This window comes from Pituophis catenifer, unplaced genomic scaffold (assembly GCF_029215685.1).
Source record: "Pituophis catenifer annectens isolate HBS135680 unplaced genomic scaffold, rPitCat1.0.hap2 SCAF_3, whole genome shotgun sequence".
Taxonomy (NCBI): Eukaryota; Metazoa; Chordata; class Lepidosauria; order Squamata; family Colubridae; genus Pituophis; species Pituophis catenifer.
This window is the reverse complement of record NW_027256883.1, coordinates 205,609,828-205,631,073: the sequence shown is the minus strand read 5'-3', so window position 1 is coordinate 205,631,073 and position 21,246 is coordinate 205,609,828. Positions and strand designations below refer to the sequence as shown.

The window sequence follows — 21,246 nt, the reverse complement described above, 5'->3', positions numbered from 1 at the left end:
GCGTGTTATTTGCAAAGCAAACATCACAAAAGGTACCCTTGTAAAGATTAACATTTTCTTCCCACTCAATCCGTTGTGTAGCAGCTTGTCAACGCGCTTGTGTCAGAGCCAAATGACAAATTAAAATGCCCTTAGACGGCATGAGGATATGTGATACAATCACTGGGCTAAACAAAAGAAAAGAAAGTGTTTTCCGTGCTTTTTTTTATTATAACTGAAGCATAAAAAATAGAGTAAGCAAAGGTCTATTAGCAGCCACCTATTGATCAGCTTAGCTGCTAGAAATGCATTATTGAGTTTGAGTGAATTGGCTCAAGAACTACAATTGGCAAACAAAGCACATGAAATCAATGCTGCTATACACTGTAAGTGTATAGCAGCAAGTGTCCCAAAATACACTTGAGTCACCAGAATGCCAAAGAGAGAGACTCAAGACGAGGCTTGCAAAAAAACAGATTTTATTTATGGCCAGAAACAAAATACTGGGTGGAACTATATCCAGAACATACAGATACAATGCATGCGAGGAGATAGCCACACCTTGGGGAAGGTATGGCGTCCTTTTATACCCTCAGAGACGTCAGCTTAGTACCCAACTCTGGCCTCCCAATCCAGGCCCGTGCATTCCTTGTTGCCCTGCAAGGGGGAATAGAAACTTCCCAATTAGTCATCTTGAGCATTTCTTTGTTTACTCAATTGGCCATTTAGGCCCCCTGGCCCTGGAAAGTAGGAGTCTATCCAGATCAACATAAATTAAGACTGAGGTGTAAATTATGCCTTGGAGATACGTACCATGCTCTTAGATGGCACAAGAAAAAACAGGGAGAAGATTGATATGGGTTCAGGTCAAATGGCAGGGACATATGTTTGACAAATACCAGATACATTACAGGCCTAATAACAGAATATGTTTGTTACAGGAAATACAAATATAAAGGCATAATATATGTGATACAAATACAAAGGCATATATGTATTACAGGAACCTAATGGTTACAGAATCTAGTATACCAGTATATCATATCCTAGTATTATTTATTATATCCTTATTATTGTTTCCCTTCACACGTTTTGTATGTTTCACAATCACTTGCATTGTCTGTTTTGTAATATCAGAAAATCATGGAAACAAACCACAGATTCAATGAGTGCGGAATCTTTGATAACCTAGAACCGTGATGGAACCGTGATGGCAAACCTATGGCGCACAGAGCCCTCTCTGCGGACACGCCAGCTGTCGCCCCAGCCCAGTTCTACTGCCTTCCACCAGCCAGCTCGTCTTTGGGTCTCTGCCATGCATGCATGTGGGGGGCACATGCGGGGGGAGATGCAGGAGGCTTTCCAGGCCCAAAACACACCCCCTACGCCCCGTTTTGGGCCTGGAAAGCCTCCTGCACCAACATAGAAGCCAAAATGGGACACAGGGGGGCTGCACGAGGCCCCCTGTGCCCCATTTTGAGCCTGGAAAGCCTTCTGCACCAACTTGGAAGCCAAAACATGGGGGTGGGGCCCACGTGTGAGTGGGGAGCATGCACCGGGGCCCCCGCATGCGCAGGGGACATATGTGCATGCAGAGGCGGGGCACATGCGTGGGGCACTTACATTGCATTTTGGGGGCTCTGGCACACACACGTGCTTTGGGCACACGGCACCAAAAAGGTTAACCATCACTGACGTAGAACAACTAAGAGGGGTGCCTCAGTTTAGGAAGCAGTATGAAAATAATAACTTGCATACAAATATTCTAAGTGTTTATGTCAAAAGAAAACACTCTGCGTAGATGTTTTATAAAATTCAATATGCGAAAGTATCATTGGCAATCAACCCAGGGGCTGGTTTACACAAAACCTAACAAATGCATTTGCGTATTGGTCACACTCAAGTTGCTCTCCAACAACCTTTGGCATGGGCTATTTTCTCTGCAGTCATACAGAACTACAAATTAATATAAGCAAACTGAATTGCTCCTTCCCAATCAAACAAGAGGTAGCCATCATGAATAGAAGGAAAGAGATCCTACTAAGCAGTAAAAAAAAAAAAGATAGCATAGTTCTTGACATACGACTGTAAAGGAGCCTGCTTTTTATGGTTGTAAGTTGTGATGGTCGTAAATGGGGACGGTCCAACTGATTTTACAATTTTTTTCCTGGCAGTCATTAAAACAATAATCGTAAAGTTGTTGAAGTCATTAAGCAAATGCTTGACACGCTATGGGTGTAGTTTTGCTGAAAACCTGGAAATAAATGCCAATTTTGGCAAAACTGCAGTCACGTGACTGCAGGATATTGTTAATAACAATAGCAATAGCACTTAGCAATAGCACTTAGACTTATATGCCGCTTCATAGTGCTTCACAGCCCTCTCCAAGCGCTTTACAGAGCATATTGCCCCCAACAATCTGGGTCCTCATTTTACCGACCTCAGAAAGATGGAAGGCTGAGTCAACCTTGAGCCGGTCAGGATCGAACTGCTGGCAGTTGGCAGAGTCAAGCTGCAATACTGCATTCTAACCACCACACCACCACAATTCTTAATGGCTGTAAGTGCAGCCAGTTGCTGAATGTCCCAAATTCAGTCATGTGACTGGTCATAAGTCGAGGATTACTTGTACAAATTCTATTACCAAGCCTAGATTTGAGGGTGAAAATGGTTGTTGCATTGATCCTTAACCCAAGAGTAAAAAATCTGATTCTGCTATTATAACAGCAGTAGCTCATAATTTCCCCAGGGGGAAGGCAGAAATCCATCTGGCATGTAAAACATTACCATTATCTGCTTGAAGTACTTCAAACTCAGTAAAGAATATTTTGGCCAAGCCTTCAGAAATTCTATTTATGCAATAACCCTTTATATATCTTATCTTGTCTTTTTATGTACACTGAGAGCATATGCACCAAAGACAAATTCCTTGTGTGTCCAATCACACTTGGCCAAAGAAGAATTTTATCTATCTACCTATATAGCAGTGTTTCTCAACCTTGGTAGCTTGAAGATGGGTGGACTTCAACTCCCAGAATCCCCCAGCCAGCACTTCCAAGCCTCCAAGGTTGAGAAACACTGCTATATATGAACATAAGTTCCCAAAATTCAGAGGCTTGCAAATGGCCTGCATTTATGAAGGTTGCAGTGTCTCAGAGTCAAATGATCAACATATTGCAATCTTCCGACAAGCAAAGTGAATGGGGAAGCCGGATTCATTTAACAGTCGTGTTTCTTGCTGAACAACTACAGTGATTCACTTAACAACTGTGACAAGAAAGGTGGTAAAATGGGGCAAAACTCAATTAATGACTGCCTTGCTTAGCAACAGACATTTTGGGCTCAATTGTGATTTTATGTCACGTACCTGTTTCCTCTTGTCTCTGCAAGGCGTTTTTTTAAAACCCTTTTGTGCTACATGGTGGATCAATGTGTATATAGTATATTGTACTTGGACATTTGCCAAATGCAAATTGCTATCAGGGGATAATAAGTCTTAGCCCATGCAGTTTATAATTTAAGACCTGGCACAGAAAAATAAGGAAGAAAATAGGAATTCGACAAATATATAGATCTCCTTGTTTTGAAATCTAGTTACTGATTTTGTGAAACCAGGACCTGGGAGTGAAGAAATCGTGAGCAGGTTTTAGGTGGTGTGATTTGAAGAAAGATGAAAATGCTTTGGCATTCCAGAATTCTCTCCTGTAAGCTCTTCCATGATTGGGGGTTAAAAGGCAGTAAGAAAATTAAGCAAGAATTTCCTGGAGGACATCAAGACCTTGGCTGCACAGTCTGTCTTCTCCACCTCTAAAAGGCAACATCTGTACCTGCCATTGATGACTGCCCAGAAATTACAAGTGGCACAAAATGTGGTAATGAGATTTTTAAGCTGCACAGAGTTTGGGGACATTATAAATAATGATCCTAAAACTTAAATGTCAGTCATCTATTTAATTCTGGGGTGGTTTTGACCTCTTGGCTCCACATCTGCTTTCAGAATGTAGGCAGAATCGCAAAGTCTATTTTTCTGAAAAAGACGCCTTCCCTTCATGTTTTGCTCCATGTGTAGAGGTAGATTTGTGAAATGTTAGATATAATCAACTCTGAATGGAGAATAAAATCTCAGCAGGAAAAAAAAAGGCAAAAATGATATACACAAAGTATTAGATATATGCAATGATTAGACAAAAAGAATATTATTTTTGTGTAGTGATTTAATCATTCTACAATTCTGTTTTTCTTTACCACTTCTTGTAAGGAGAAACTTCCTAACAGTGAGGGCAATTAACCTTCACTGTTGAGGGCAATTAACCCTCACTGCTGAGAGGCTTGCCTCTCCTGCTCAAGTAGACTTTATACCAGGGGTGTGAAACTCAGGCCTGTGGGATGCTTAGATCTGGCTGACCTGGAAATATCAAAGGACCGGCCCATAGTGCCTCTGCCAGCCAAAATGGGCTGCAGGGGGGGGATGGGGGGGATAGAAGAGGACACAGCCCACCCACCCCACACCCCATTTTTGCCCGGCAGAGTACTGCAGGAGGACTGGCTTGGACTGGATTACAATTATGTGGCCTCAAGTAAGTGCCTGATCTGGATAGAAAACAAGCAACATCCTATGTTAATACTACAGTTTAATGCCAGATTTATTCTGTACTCTGTATTCTATTCTGTATCTGTTAATTGACAGCCATTTCTATCCACTATCCTGGAAATTTACCTCTGCTGTTAGATCTTGTATTATCATGTTATTTATGCTATTGTATTTTTATTATTAGTTGAATAATAAAAAAATACAATAGTATAAATAGCTTTTCTGCCTGGAAAATCAATTTACTATTAAAAAAATGGGGTATAAATTTAGAAATAGAAGTTTAATGGAATATGAAAAATAAGTAATGTTTGCTGGTAATATCTGGTAGAAGAGATAGGAAAATGGTTATAGTAAAAAACTGTGGAAAAAAAGAAGGGGAAAAAAATGCATCTTGAGCCTGTGTCAAACGCCCACCTGGTTACGCCCACCATGACCACACCCACCATGACCACGCCCAACTCTAGCCACCACCTCCACCCCCAGCCTTCTGAGGTCAAACACATCCCCAATGTGGCCCTCAATGAAATTGAGTTTGACATGCCTGCCCTATACCATTTCAGACAAATGGTTATCCAACATCTTCTTAAAAATTTCCAGTGTTGGAGCATCCATAACTTCTGGAGGCAAGTTGTCCCACTGATTAATTGTTCTAACTGGCAGAAAATTCCTCCTTAGTTCTAAGTTGCTTCTCTCCTTGATGAGTTTCCACCCATTGCTTCTTGTCCTGCCTTCAGGTACTTTGGAGAATAGCTTGACTGCCTCTTCTTTGTGGCAGCCCCTGAGATGTTGGAACACTGCTAGCATGTCTCCCGTAGTCCTTCTTTTCCCTAGACTAGCCATACCCAGTTTCTTACAGATAATGCTTGCCTTATGATCATTCAGTTATGAATGACCTCCCCAGAAGTACTTACAAGGTTCTGAAGTTCTAACAGCAATCCACTCGCAATCACATGACTAAGTTTTGAGTGCTTGGCAACTGGCCCATATTTATAGCTGTTTGCAGCATCCCACAGTCACATGACATTTTATAACATTTTTGACAAAAACCAGCATTTACTTCTGGTTTTCCGCAAAACCAGTCCATAGCGAACTATTGGTTCCCTTAACTACTGCAGTGGTTGCTTTAGGACCACTGTGTTCACTGAACTCCTCACACAAACACACACACAGAGTTGTAAAATTGAGTTGGGCATGTCAAAGACCTGCTTTAATAACTGTCATGACTTACAACTGTAACGCACATGCTATATGTTAAGTTGACTACTTACACTCTATTCTACCTTGCTGAGTGAAACAACCTTAGAAATAAGTCTGTTGTCCTATTGAAATAATAGTAATTTATAGATAATGTAATAGGAGGTTTGTCAGTGTTGCTCACAGCAGGTGCAAGAAAAACTAGTAAGTATTGGTATTGAATTATTGTATGGGAGCCAGCCATCTTTCTCCACCTGCTATTTTAATTAACAATGATTAATCAAACTTTCCGCCCTGACATTTTCCACCAAGGAAGGAAGGAAGCAGAATCAACAAAAACATGTTCCTTACAAAATAAAAGAACACTCCGGTGAATAGCAAAAAGCACCTTTTATTCTTTCCATACTGCACAGCATTTTGTCGTCTTCTAACAGACAACTAAGCAATTTAACTGACAGTATGAAGGCTTTTTTTTTGTTTTTCAAAAGGTAAATACTAAAATGCAGTCGGTCACGCCTTCCAATTCTGCCCCCCCAACTATCGATCAAGGAAGCGACTTGCCTTTGCTTTTCGCTGGGTGAATATCTTTTTGTAGATATGCTCCATAGCCGTTGAGAAGAGTGGCAAAATTTCAAGAGAAATTTTGATGCCAATCAAGGGCAGCGTGAGTGCCTATTAGGTTGGGCTATCTGGGTGTCCTTTTTGTGACCAGATGCATTCCTGCATGAGAGGATAGCCTCTTAAATGTTATCATTGGATGGATGTAGTTTGTCTAGAAACCATCTCTCTCTCTACTAGCCTTAGTAATTACTTTAGACAAAACAGGATGCGCCGTAAGGAACCAATCCATTATTTTCATGTCTGTCTACATTTACAGCTACTGCTAGATATAGGCAGATGGAAGCCAAGACTGGAGGAACCTTCCCCAATACCCAGTGCCGGTTGTTGGACCTACCTGTAGTAGAAAACTTTAGCATTGGTACCTATGTCCGTATCACCAGTAGCTTCACCTGCACTAGGCTAACTCATTGCCGACTGCCAGCAGTTTGATCCTGACCGGCTCAAGGTGGACTCAGCCTTCCAGCCTTCCATCCTTCCGAGGTGGGTAAAATGAGGACCCAGATTGTTGGGGGCAATAGACTGATTTTGTAAACCACTTAGAGAGGGCTGTAAAGCACTGTGAAGCGGTATATAAGTCTAAGTTATGAGGACCCAGTTTGTGGGGGCAATAAGCTGACTTTGTATAAATATACAAAAGTATGAAGGCTATTGCTTAACGCATTGTAAGCCGCCCTGAGTCTCCGGAGAAGGGCGGCATATAAATCAAATTAAAAATAAAAATAAAAATAAGTGCTATTGCTATTGAATCCATGCAGCGCAGCATACATGAAAAATGCAATTGGTGCATAATGCAGATAGTAACCTATTGGCAGGTAAGAACCACTGGAACCATAGAACGGAACAGTGTTGCAGGTGCTACATTGTTTGCCAAGAGGCTTCTGAATATAGTTCGAAGTGCTGGTCAAACCCTGAAGCATTTCCGGTTTGAAAGGATTAGCCGGTGACATCACTATTGCCTGGGGACTCCCTTTATATTTGTTAATATGCCCACCAAAGTGGTACCTATTTATTCAGTCGCGATTACTTGCTTTCAGATTGCTAGGTTGGCAGGAGCTGGAGTGAATGATGGGAGCTCACCCTGTTACACCGCAGCAGTTTGGGTCTTGAACGCCGGCTCGTCATGCACTATCCTAACCACGTGAGCCACCATACTCTTGATCATCACTTACAAACCCTACAAGTCCCAAAGGTGCTTTTTTCTAAAAGGCAACTGGACTTTGTTTTTACTTGAAGACGTTTTGCTTCTTGTCAAAGAAGCTTCTTTGGTTCTGACCGAATGGTAGAGGATGGAAGAATTTAAATTTCTTGCAGTCATGTGATCATTAGCACTCTTTCTGAGGATCATGGAGGCCACCCTCAGTCACCTGAATAACGCAAATGGATGTGGAGCCTTCTTGGAACTGCTGAAGGGGCTGTTGTAAAAAGAAGATAAGTGGGGTCATATCCTTCCCCCTCTGTTGAGAGAGGGCTGTTCTTAATTTAATTGCCCCTTTTGACCTTTCAAATCAGTGGTCCTCTCTGTCCAGAATGTGGACTCTGTCGTCTTCAAAAGTGACCTTTATCTTTCAAATGCAGATGGACTGCTAAATCTTGTCCTGATGTGTTTGTTCTCCTATGTGCCATGCATTTGTGAAGTGGTTGTTTTATTTCTCCAATGTACAGATCTGTACACATCTCACTGCATTGTACTGCATATATCGCATTGCTCAGTTTGTGTCTGGGTGTCTTATCCTGGGGAGGACAAGCTTCTGCCTTAGTTTATTTTTGAATTTCAAGTGTGTATGTATATTGTGTTGGTTGTCACCTATACCAAATTGGCACCCAGATAGGTTCAGGAGAGCCTGACCCAAAGAGAAGTGATTCATCCAATGCAGACACCCAGACATGGGATACTCAGAGTCCTTTCCTCCCCTTGGAAGATAACAACAGTCCCAATAATGCATGTAGCCCCTTAGGAAAATTAACTGCCCAACCCTGATTTACATTGTTGTTTGGGAAGGATCATTATGAGTTTTGAGTGCAATTCCAGCGGAACTCCTCTGTACTCTATTTGGTGTTTATAAGAATTTCTAAACTGCCCGGAGTCCAAGTGGAATTGATAGTACGGAAATGCCATAATAAATGAACATACCTTTATTAAATTATTGAATGTTCCTTTAATTAAATTATGCCCTGTAGGTCTCAATAGGTTTAAGAATATTTCATTTTCTGGTAGACTCATCTTTTGTTTTGTTTATTGTTTGGGCAGACTGACCATTCTTTCTTATCTGCTTCTGCAGCACTCTGCTGGTAGGGCTCTGTGTATCTCCTTATAACATTAACGAATAAAAAGCAATTTCATTCTGCTTGTAGAGACTATCCTCCTCCTGTCCATGCCCGAACTTCAAATGTCCTTCCTATCTCAATGTGATAATGGAAGAGTTCTGTTACTACCATTTCATTGGCTTGCGAACCTGTTCTTTTTCTGATTTCAAATAATCATCATAGAGTTCTCTCAGATGCACCAACAATTCCTCCAGATTTTCTCCTGTCAGAGCAGAGAGTGGGATGACTCTCTGCTTCAGTTGCTCCTTAAGTAAAGGCAAGTTGTTTTTGGATTCCGGAAGGTCAAACTTATTTGCAACAATGGCATGAGGCATCTTTGACAAGCCAATTTTATACTGTTCCAGTTCATACTTCAAGGCTTCCAAATGAGCCCAGGGCTCAGCCACAGAGAGATCCAACACAAAGAGGAGAAAGCAGCAGCGTTCTATATGTCTCAGAAAGGCCAAACCAAGTCCCCGATCTTCATGGGCTCCTTTTATTATTCCAGGGATATCTACAACTGCAAAATAAGACAACAACAGATCAATAAAATTCTGGTTGTTGGGAGAATGATACAAAGAGGGAAACCTCCTGGGGGAAAAAATCAGCATCTGGATAGCTGGAACAGTTTTACAGGCCATGGAAATTATTAAAAAGAAAAATAAAAAAATTCCCAGAATCCTTGTTCAAGAGGCAAAAATTCCCAGAATTCTTGTTCAAGAGGTAATGATAGAAAATTGCCTGTGTTGGCATGATTTTTTTTCCGTCAGAGAAGTCCATCAAAGTTCTCCAGAACTCTAGGATTCCATGGAACACTGTTTGAAATCCTAGAGGACTGTGGGGCAGTTGGATACCCTCATGTTCAGGACCCCTTGATTAGTTTGCAGCTAACATACAATGAGAGACACTCAAAACACTTTCAATTTTTTCAAGATCCAATCTGGGTCGGTCACGGGGACCAGAGGTGCTGCCAAGCCCTCGCCTCTTAAGTACTTTATAAACTGGTGGCAGCACAAGCAAACAACAGCCAAAGACTTAATAGCCAGCTATCAAAATCCCAATCAACATCCAAAAAACCCACTTACAACAGGCACCATATAAATACCACACACAGAACAGCCCAAAGCACACACTCTGCTAGAGAGAAGTTCCCTGAGGATGGACTCCAGCACAAGTTCAAAGGCTCGAAAGACTAAACCTCTGGTCCGAGTGGCTGACCCAGATTGGATCCTGCAATCCTTGGATCCTTGAACACGTATATTCGCCTTCATCTGTGACTTTCAATTTATTTTTTTTACGGGCACTTCATTACGGGCATTCCTTTCTTTTACATTTCTTTTTATTCTTTTCCAATCTTGGGTCATGAAAAAGGGTGATCTGCAGTTAAGCTTTCTTACCTACCCACACTTAGCACAAACTTTAGCTCTTACAAAGAGATATCTCTGTCACAAAATGCTTTATTTTTTTACCCAGAAGGAAATAATACTATGAAGGTAATTTAAAAAAAAAATAGAAGGAAACATAAAGGCGTACCTGCAATCTGCTCGTAATCTTCATAGTGAACAATGCCTACGTGAGGATTCAGGGTTGTGAATGGGTAAGGAGCCACAGCGGGTTTTGCTCTGGAGATTGCTCGCAAGAGGGACGATTTCCCAGCATTGGGGAATCCAATCTGGAATTAACAACCCAGTTTGAAAGGGAGATACTGTAACTTTTGCCTTCCACATTACATTTAAGTCTACTGGCAAGATAGAACACAAATTTAGCAACTTTCATTTTTTTTTCTTGTTTTAACTACTATACTTTTCGGAGTATAAGACACACTCCCCCCCCCCCCAAAAGAGGGTGGAAATGTTGGTTTATCTTATACCCTCTGCGCATCCAGTTTTTGTGAAAAACACCATTTTTGGCCTCCCAAACCCCCCACGCGTCATGTTTTTGCCCTCCCCAGTCCCTAGGAGCACTCTGCGGGCCTCCCAAACCCTCTGTGCATCCCGTTTTTGCAAAAAACGGGCCCATTTGTCGCAAAAAACGGACACGCAAAGGGTTTGGGAGGCCTGCAGAGTGCTCCTTGGGGCCGGGGAGGGCAAAAACTATTTTTTTTTCTTGTTTTCCTCTTCAAAATATTGGTGCATCTTATACTCTGGTGCGTCTTATAGTCCAAAAAATATGGTAGATTTGATTTAATGATCTAGTTAACCTAGGTCAGGGATATCAAACTTGCAGCCCACAGGCCGGATGCATCATACGCTGGCCACGGCCACCCCTGGTTTAGTGAAGGGGAAAAGTCGTGATACGTCACGTGGCAACGTGATGATGCAAGTTTGACACCCCTGACCTAGGTGGACTAGATTAAATTCAGCCAAATAACATTTAAATAAATAAAAATGTAGACGCTTCATCCCTTCAGCCATTTGTTTTACAGGCTGAAAAACATAATACAGGTAGTCCTTGACTTGCAACCATTCACTTAGTAAGCATTCAAAATGACAACAGCACAGGAAAAAGTGACATGACCATTTTTTCCACATCCCCACAGTGACGTGATCAAAATTTGGGTGCTTGGCAACTGGCATGTGTTGAGGAAGGTTGCAGTGTCCTGGGGTCATGTGGTATCATTTGCAACTTTCCCAGTCAGCTTCCTCAAAGTCAAATGGGGAAAGCCAGATTCACTTAACAACCATACGATTTACTTAATGACTGTTATGATTCGTTTAACGATTGTGGCAAAAATGTCATAAAACGGGGCTCAACGCACTTAATCTGCCTTGCTTAGCAATATAAATTTTAGTCTCTGTTGTGGACATAAGTCGAGGACTATCTGTAATGGCAAAAGAAGGCAATGCCACCTGCCTTCCCACTCCCAAGTTACCTGGCTGTTATCAGTCTGATCGTCAATTGTCTCTAAGCCAAGAATTTCAAAGTAATACTCAACAAGCAGATGTTATGAATTATGTGTCGTCAGGTTCTTGTCAATTCTTAGTGATCACCTAAATTTTCCCCATCTGTCCCTAACTTGGTTTTTCAATTTGGGGAAGGAGGCACCTAATGATTCCAAAGAGTCAGTGGTGGGACTTGAATAACTTAACAACCGGTTCTCTAGCTGAGTAGGTGTGGGTCTACTCAGAGTAGGCGTGGGTCTACTAATTGGATGGGTCACGTCGCTCATCACACCCAGCCCCGCCTCCTGGCCACTCACCTCAAAAGCAGAGATAGGATTCAGCTGGTTGGAGCTAATCCCGCCCGTTTTTGGCCCGAAAAACGGCCCAGAAAACAGGCCGAAAAACGAGCAGGGGTGGGGCCAGTCAGTGGTGGGATTTGCCGGTTCACCAAACTGCGCAGAATCTTAACTACCGGTTCACCTGAACCAGTGCGAACTGGCAGCAGCCCACCTCTGCAAGGAGTACATTTTTTAAACCTGCATACATATCTCCCATGTTCCAACATTCCTGGTTTAACATAAAGATTTGTTTCTTCAGAGTTAACTATCATACTGAAAAACAAACAAGCACACTTACCATCCCTGCATGGCCCACAGTTTTGAGCTCCAAGTGAAGGGACCTTTCCTCACCCAGTTCTCCAGGAGTCGCAGTTGTTGGTGCTCGGTTGTCATTAGCCAGAAAGAAACGGTTGCCTTTGCCCCCAGCTCCACCATAGACTGCAACGTATTCTTCCCCGGGAAGGTTGAGATCAGCTACAATCTTAGTGCCTTCCTTAATCATGGTACCAATAGGTACCTACAAAACAAAGATAAATTTAAGTAAAATAGAGCGAAGAATTTACCATCCTTGGCTGTTTGCTCCTATCTGTGAGCAAACAGCTGCTCAGCAGTCTTCCAAAGGACATTAGCCATTCAGCTTTTACAAACTCAAAATTTTGACCATCTAACAACAAGTCTCAACAACTTACCTTAATATAAAGGGGCCTGCCAGCTGCTCCATAACAGTTTTTGCTTCCTCCCCTTTCCCCACTGAAGCCTCTATAAAATGGGTGGACGTAGGCCAAGGATTTGATTTGCCGGTCCACTGTAAAAAATAAAACATTTCAATTCAACACGTAACGATGAATTCTTTTTTTAAAAGAAAAAAAAAACCTGTGTTGATTAATTATGAATCAACACACTGTTTCCTGGATAGGAGCGCATCACAAATGCCAAATCTTTTATTTTTATTTTATACCAAATGCTGATTATACCATCTGTTTCTTACCTTCTGATATACCTGCTGTTCTTTTCCCTAAATGACAAAAGTGCTCATATAAACTTTTGCAGATAACTTTATGATCACCAACTTCAAAATATTAAATTACTGTATTTAGGCAGACAAACTGCAATTCATATTTTTATTGTATTCACTAGCAATTCTCATTAATTTCAACCACAGTATAATTCATGAAAATTCCCATTGTTTTAGCAGTTAAATTCTCAACATTCCCATTAATGTGGGAATTAAACCAAAGTACCTATGTTAAGACATACTTTGATGTGTTCTTTTATTTTACCTCATTTATTTACATATTTATAAATATGTAGTGGGCTTGTAGGCCATTTTAATCAGAACAGACTGTAAGCAGTTTTATTATTGTATGTATTTGTGTGTGTGTATGTGTTTGTGTATAACAATAGAATAGAATAGAATAGAATAGAATAGAATAGAATAGAATAGAATAGAATAGAATAGAATAGAATAGAATAGAATAGAATAGAATTCTTTGTTGGCCAAGTGTGATTGGACACACAAGGAATTTGTCTTGGTGCATATGCTCTCAGTGTACATAAAAGAAAAGATACATTCGTCAAGAATCATAAGGTACAACACTGAAAAGCTCTGTACTAGAGATAGTAACCTTCTTACCTTTAAATATAACATGTCCCCCATCTCCCCCATCTCCACCATTGGGACCTCCAAATTCTTTTCTAGGTTCACTGAGAAAACAAGCGATACCATCTCCTCCTTTCCCTCCTATCACACGAACCTTTCGATGATCGATAAAGTATCGACTCTGGAATGGGGAGAGACATTATTCAGAGATGCTAATCATTTGTGAAGTTTAAAAGTTTCAAAAGCCTTCAGTTGTAAACATACTCATTTATGTTCAATTCTCGAGGAAACACGTAGGGCTTGTACTGATCTGATGAATAATGCAATCAGTAAAAACATTTAAAGTTGGGGGAGAAACCTACTATGGTGGGTGGCCTGCAATCCAGAAATAGTTTGGTCTTTTTCCTGAATTCTACCAATTATTCATTTAAGAATACAAGCTGCTACCACCTTCCATTTTTCTGAATTCATGAGTACAGCTTGCTTTTTTTCCCAACACCATGTCCCTAGCAACATCCCTCACAAAGGATATGCACAGCCCTACTTTTAAAGAACAGTGATTGGGCTGTGTACAAATCCAAGCCCTGACATGTCTTTTAAAGGACACACATTTTCTAAAAGAAGACATGGTGATCTCAAACAAGGATTACTCGTGTGCACATAGACACACATTTTCCACCAAATGTTGAGACGAAATTTAGTGAAGTTGAAATTTTGGCATTAATTCCTGACATCCCCAGATGAGAACTGCTTAAGACTAACCCTGATCATAGCATAATAAAAATGCCCAATATATTAACTTTCTTACAAGAAAAACATTTAGCAGTCCCCAAACAACTTCACTGAAAAAAAATATCAGTTTGTTCCTGTTTCATTTTCAGCTCTTCTACCTTGCTACAATACAAGAATCATTTCTGATATTCTTTATTCCTTTTCAAAAAAAAAAGAAAAAAAGAAAAAGAAGAGATGAATATTTGTTACGACAATTAGCAAAAAAGAAAAAAAAACACTGAAAAAATATTTTAGGTTTTTAAAAGAATGCTGGCTTCTTCCATGAACAAAATACAGATGGCCAGCTATATGTTGAACTGTGTTCCTACCTTAAATACAGGTAGTCCTCGACTTGCAACAGTTCATTTAATGACCATTCAAAGTTACAACAGTCCTGAAAAAAGTTACAACCGTTTTTCACACTTATGACCGTTGCAGCATCCCCATGGTCACGTGATCAAAATTAAGATGCTTGGCAACTGACTCATATTTATGAGTGTCCCGGGGTCACGTGATTCTCTTTTGCGACCCTCTAACAAGCAAAGTCAATGGGGAAATCAGATTCACTTAACAACCGTGCCACTAACTTAACAGCTGCAGTGATTCATTTAACAACTGTGGCAAGAAAGGTCATAAAATTGGGTAAAATTCACTTAACTAGTGTCTTACTCAGCAACATAAATTTTGGGCTCAATTGTGATCATAAGTTGAGGACTACTTGTACATCCTTTCTCAAATTTGCATAGCATCACCAAGTGGTGAAACTGAAAATTGCTGCAGTATTCAGTACCATATTATTTAGACTCATATGACATGCCTCCTTTGTGTACTTGCTGTTGCCAAAAGGATTTATAAAATCAACAATTTGAAATCTCTCACATGAGCCAAAGTTCACTAAGAGACCTCTCTCCTGAGAAAGAGGGATTTATTCAGTAACAATTAATATAACTTTGGGACTCAGAAGAGATGTCCACTTTTATAGTCAGAGCCTAGTAGCACGCTGCAGCTCACAAAAGCATGCTTTTTAATAAAATGTGTTAGTTGGAAAAAGGGCTACTACAGTTCTTCTGGTTTTTGGCTACTACAGACCAGCACAGTTCTGATATTCCAAATGAAACAAACCAATGATACAATCTACCTACAAGATCAGCACTAATAAAACCTAAAATGAAAGCTGATTTTGTATATTTCACTTTTTTATATTTGAATTAAAAAGCTAGGATATTATAGAACACTATATCAAAAGGTGTTAAGTGAATGCCAGATGAATGGTGGATGAATTTAGGTTAGTCACTATTACCCTATTTGTTATCTCATAATATTGCTGCAAGATTAAAAGAGAGAACAATGTATATTGTGTTCCAAAGTAAAAAGAATAGGGTGCAAATTCAACAAATGATATACTGCTCAAAAAAATAAAGGGAACACAAGCAGAAGACATCCGAGATCTGAATGAATGAAATAGTCTTATTAAATACTTTGTTCTTTACATACAGTAGTTTATACACTGCTCAAACACCTAAAGGGAACACAAAACTACTGTATGTAACGAACAAAGTATTTAATAAGGCTATTTCATTCATTCAGATCTCGGATGTCTTCTGCTTGTGTTCCCTTTATTTTTTTGAGCAATGTATATATAACAATTTTCATTCATAGGAAAATCCCAAATTCAGTAGAATATGTATGTACAGAATGCCTTAAATCTATCTATACAATTCTACACCTTAAACAGAGGAGAACATTTGTGTGCAAGGGATATTGAAAACGTGTCAGGATTCTCATCTAAATGCTTAAATCTTAATTTAATTATTTTTATTTTTTCATAAATTTGTGCTTTCTGGAAGAAATAAAGAGACTTTAAAAATAGTTAAGAAAAAATTACAGATTACATATTTGTAATTAATCCAAACATTTGTTTACTTTACCAACTTCTTCTCAGATAGATTTCCTTTACAGGTTTTCCGCGATTTTGAACATTGTGTGTTTGTTGTGCTAAGGCTCCTGTGCCAGTTTTTAATCTGCTTTTGCAGTAAACAACTATGCATTTGGGAATAAACAGGCCTCCACTGATTTTCCAAACAAGCTCTGACTATTATTTGTAGCATATTGCCTAAAAGGAAAAGAAAACATTAAGGGGCAGAGAATAAGGTGGTAACTAAGATATGCCAAAGGGCATACATATTTTGCACCACATCTGGAACAAAAATGAGCTGCTCCTTCTTAGAAAGATCAGTTGCTTCCATTTTTAATTTTCAGTGGTTGTAAAAAGCATTAGGAAAAACTTTCAGAACAGCTTTCTCAAAAAAAATTGTTATTATTGTAGAACTTTACACAGAAAGGTAAAACAGGTCTGTTATATGTAAAATACATATTTTTTAAAAAACCCTTTTCCTCCATCTCCAACAACTGTTTAGTATGAACTTTATGCCAGGCGTCCTTAAGTCTTGCAGAAGTAGCAAAAGACTCGCTCCAATATTGTTAACCTACATGGGGAGGGGTGGGGGCCAGCAACATAAGCTGCGACTGAAAAATGAAGATAAATGGACAGGTTTAAAAGTTTTCGTTGGTTCAAAAGCAGCAGGGTTATCCCTCACTTAGCCTTAGTGTGGCTAAGCAAACCCCTTTTCTTTTCTCTCATTTTCTCTCAAGAGCCTTGGTAGCACAGCAGACTAAAGCACTGTTAAGTAACACCAACTGCCTGCAATTACTGCAAGTTCGAATCTCACCGGGCTCAAGGTTGACTCAGCCTTCCGTCCTTTCGAGGTAGGTAAAATGAGGACCCGGTTTGTGGGGGCAATAAGCTGACTTTGTATAAAAAAAAACACCGCTTTGGGGGGGGGGGTTGAAAGCCCTACTAAGCAGGTATATACAAAAGTATGAAGGCTATTCCTTAACTGAGTCTACGGAAAAGGGCGGCATATAAAATCGAACCAATAAATAAATAAATTCATGCGTATACTATTTCTGGGCAAAAGGGCTCCAAGTTCCTCCGACAGAGATTATTTCAGCCATCTTTACACCCCTGCAAGGTAGACCAGTGTTTCTCAACCTCAGCAACTTTGAAAAGGAGTGATCTCCGCTCCTTCTGTCGGGACTTGAACACTTGGCTTTTCATGGAGAAGATGGATTGACTATATTCAAAATAAGTATCAGGCAAGAAAATATCAAATAGCTTATGAATGAACATTAAGTATTAGAAGTATGATGTTATCCATAGTGGAGTTAAGGTTTCAGGGGGGGGGTTAGTAGTCTGAGGATAAGTAGGTCAATCTAGTTTATGATTGTTAAATGAAACACCTTGTATTTTGCTCTGGGAAGTCTGGGGGGGAGGGTGGGATGAGGGGAGGAAAAGGGTGGGGGGAATATGGGGGGGAAGAAAATTTTTGTTTTTTGTAAAACTTTTCAATAATAAAAAAAAAAGACTTGGCATTTCAAACAAATAGGCTGAGACTGATTCCGGGCTTTATTATTTACTACTAATTAATTATTTGGATTAAATTATGATTTTATTGTACTTGTTTCTTAACTTGTGCTCGCCGCCCTGAGTCCTTCGGGAGAATGGCGGCATATAAATACATGTAATAAATAAATAAATAAATAAATAATAAATTCCCAAGATATTGTTAAGGCTGAGGTTCAGATAGCTGGATGTAGGCCGAGGTTACCTGGGAAGCCTCAAATCTCCTCAAAAGAGGGAATAAAAGCAGAGGTCTTCAAACTTGGCAGCTTTAAGACTTGTGGACTTCAATTCCCAGAATTCTCCAGCCAGCATAGCTGGCTGGAGAATTCTGGGAGTTGAAGTCCACAAGTCTTAAAGCTGCCAAGTTTGAAGACCTCTGGAATAAAGGGAGGCAGAAGGAGAAGAACACATCTGACAGCATCTCACCTCCACACGTGCTGCCCCATCTCTCATCCCCCGAGACCTCCTCCCCCCCCATGACACCCAAAATGAAAACTGGGAGCCTGCCCTCCACCCCATCCGCCTCTCCTTTGGCTTACTGGAGCTCCTCTGCTTTTACAGCGCCTCAGTTTCGTCCCCGCTCCCCCGCCCCCTCCATAGAACAAGGGACGGGGTAGACACGAGACTGCCGAGGTCGTTGAAACTTTCCCGCTTCATTCACGCGCAGCCGTTTCCTGAGGAGCCTTCTTGCCCCAGTTCCAGGGCTCGGCGTCGCGCGCCGTGACGTCAAAAGTCGCGCGTCCAGGAAGGGGCGGCCAAGAAAGAGAAAGCGGGGAAACGGAGATTTCTTGCGCATGCGCAGATCCAAAGCGCAGGAAGAAGTGGGACAGGAGGGGAAAAGCTGTGGAGTCGGTATATGACACGCGTGCGCAGGCGCAGTTTGGTGCTAGAAAGGTTTCAACGGTCGCGCGGAGCTGCCTTTCCTCCTCTCTTCCCTCCCGCCCCATTTCTCTGAGGAAATGGGATTGGAGGGAAAGAAGCAGGCGAGGCGTTGTGAGTGGATAAGAAAAGCACCCGGGGTGGGACTAGGAGAAGTGGGGAGGAGCTTGGTCAAGGCGGAGGTCTTGTTTCAGGAAAGGAAGCTGCGCAGAGATTGGCAGAATTTGATAGCAAAGGAAGCACTACTAAGTGTTTCCTATTAATTCTGCCAGGGTTTCTCAGCCTTGGCAACTGTTGATATGTGGACTTCAACTCCCAGAATTCCCTAGTCACTATTGGAATTCTGGGAGTTGAAGTCCACATTTAAAGATGCCAGGGCTGAGAAACATTACATTATGTACATTTAATTATTTGGCGGGGAGGACTAGCGTTTGTCACTCCAGCTAGGTAGCAGGCCACTATGACACAGTTGGGAGAAAGCTAGCAGCTATTTGGATGGGAGACCACTAGGAAATTCTAGTGGTCTCCCATACAAATAGCAGCTAGCGGCTGGACTATAAATAGCAGCTAGAAATCCTAGTGGTCTCCCATCCAAATCCTTCCAGGATTGGTCTCCCAACCTGGAAGAAAGTGGTGGCAAAACCATTGACTTCTTAAGAATGGAATGCCTGTAGATACTTTGGACCGACTCCCAGAAATCCCTGATTTACCCACACAAACTAGCCTGTTAAGCAAACTCCATTAATTACCTTTATAGTTCAGGGGATGCATTTATACAACATGCTAACCTGTGGTTAAATGAGACGCACTGTATTGAATTCAACCCTAATTTTTTGCACTAATTATGCCGAACTGGGTTTGTATAAAGTCACAGCAGTGTGCAGCCAAAGTTAGTTGGCCAGTGATTCACACAACCTAGCAAACACCCATTTCGCTTATTTGGGATTAAGAAATTGTACATACAGTGCTGTTTGATCAACCGCAAGTAAACTATGGCTTAATTTGTTATCTGCTTGCAGTTTGGGAAACCATTATAAAACTATGGTTTGGAAGATTATGCCTGCTAATATTTTCCCACAAAGGATATTGGTGAAGGCAAGAAAAGGCAGCTGAAAGCAGGATAGGATAGAGATTTTGCAACTTGGCTGTAGCAGATCTGCAGATAAAGAGAACCGTAAATTCAGTGAAGAGACAGAGAGAGAAATTCTTATTCTTCCACTTCACTCATCTGATGGCCCTATGCAAGGGCAGGCAACCATCATTTACCCAGAGGAAAAATGCACAATTATTATTTAATTTATATTTTGCCTTTATCTATATATACAAAAGCAAAAACCACTCATGCCATAATCACAAAATCTCCAGAACCGTAAAGCTTACAAACTTGAAAGATTTGCCACGTATGTTCCTCTTGGCTTCTAAGTGCTCACTAAGAAAGGATTTTTTGAAATGACCATCAGAGCATTAGTATTTCCTTTATTATTATTAACACGCTCTGATGCTAAGGAATTCTACTCCCCCTCCTCACTTGAAAAGAAATCTCTTCCAAATGCAAAACACAAGCAGAGGAGTTTCACTTTCAGTTTTACTTTCACAGCAGCAACCAGGGGATAGGATAGGGGAGGATTCTGTGGGGCAAGGCTGAGGGAGAGAAGGGGATAGGATAAGGGAGGCTTCTGTGGGGCAAGGCTGAGGGAGAGAAGAGGAGAGGAGAGGCCGATAGTAATTACTCATTAATTTTCAAGCTGTAAGTGTCGATTTATCAAGCCTCATCACATAGTTTCGTAGTGAAGCATGGGTATCCAGCTAGTTGTTATTATAAACAACTCAAAGTGGCGAATACATCTAATACTCCCTTCTTCCTCATATTTTCTCCACAATAACAGCCCTGTGAGGTGAGTTGGGTTGAGGCAGTGACTGGCCTCACCCAACCGGTTTTTATGCCTAGCACAGGACTAGAACTCAGTCTCCTAGTGATTGACCCAAAGACAGCCATCTGGCTGTCATGCCTAAGGCGGGACTAGAACTCACTGTTTCCTGGTGATTGGCCCAAAGATAACCATCTGGCTGTCATGCCGAACTCACAGTCTCCTGATGATTGGCCCTAAGTCAACTAGCCATTTTCCACCTCTAAGGTGGAACTAGAACTCACGGTCTCTTGCTTTCTAGCCTGGTGCCTTAACCACTAGACCAAACTGTCCTCAAACCACTCCCAGTCCACCGCAGAGGCAGTCTTCATTGTGTGAAGCCCCCTCTCCCATGAGAATTAAATATTTTGGGGATATTAAAGAGGGAGAATATTATAATTCTCCAAAGGAGAAGTGGAGAAACATGTTCTTAAAGCAGCCCTAGTCTTCCTGCCATAGGAAAACAGCCTGGAGCAGAAGAGACTGGTCTTTTGGAATGGAGATTTTGTATCCATTCAGAAAGACTGGGCCAATCTATTCATAAACAAAACGCCTTCAGTCACAAGCTCCCACAGAAGGCTGGAGCTGTGAGATTAAAAAACCAAAGAGTCCTAAAAATTTACATTCCCCCATCCAAATACTAAGGACAGGACATGACCTTTAGGACATAATGGGATTACCTACCAACATTAGAATAGCAAAAGACACAAGGCTCAC

The 21,246-nt window shown here is 41.0% G+C and overlaps 1 protein-coding gene across 3 annotated transcripts; it reads right to left on the bottom strand.

The window, feature by feature from the left end:
* Positions 1-8,503: 8,503 nt before the first annotated feature.
* MTG2 (mitochondrial ribosome associated GTPase 2) lies at positions 8,504-18,448 on the bottom strand. Of its 3 annotated transcripts, XM_070940111.1 has the most exons (9): positions 18,283-18,448; positions 17,243-17,414; positions 16,209-16,393; positions 13,543-13,690; positions 12,898-12,924; positions 12,599-12,714; positions 12,208-12,426; positions 10,223-10,361; positions 8,504-9,209 (listed from the first exon to the last, which is right to left on the bottom strand). In XM_070940111.1, the coding sequence occupies exons 3-9, from the start codon at positions 16,386-16,388 to the stop codon at positions 8,815-8,817; spliced, it is 1,224 nt and encodes a 407-aa protein (XP_070796212.1). In that variant the 5' UTR covers positions 16,389-16,393; positions 17,243-17,414; positions 18,283-18,448; the 3' UTR covers positions 8,504-8,814. The 3 variants fall into 3 exon arrangements, with proteins under 3 accessions (XP_070796212.1, XP_070796211.1, XP_070796213.1); XM_070940110.1 differs by lacking the exon at positions 17,243-17,414; XM_070940112.1 differs by lacking the exons at positions 12,898-12,924; positions 17,243-17,414.
* Positions 18,449-21,246: the final 2,798 nt, after the last annotated feature.

Excerpts from the sequence above, each read along its gene's own strand:
- MTG2 (XM_070940111.1), bottom strand. The coding sequence starts at position 16,388 with ATGCTACAAATAATAGTCAGAGCTTGTTTGGAAAATCAGTGGAGGCCT. Across the intron at positions 13,691-16,208 it reads ATCTATCTGAGAAGAAGTTG|AGTCGATACTTTATCGATCA; the intron begins GTAAAGTAAACA and ends TCCCCATTCCAG. Across the intron at positions 12,427-12,598 it reads GCAGGCCCCTTTATATTAAG|GTACCTATTGGTACCATGAT; the intron begins GTAAGTTGTTGA and ends TTTGTTTTGTAG.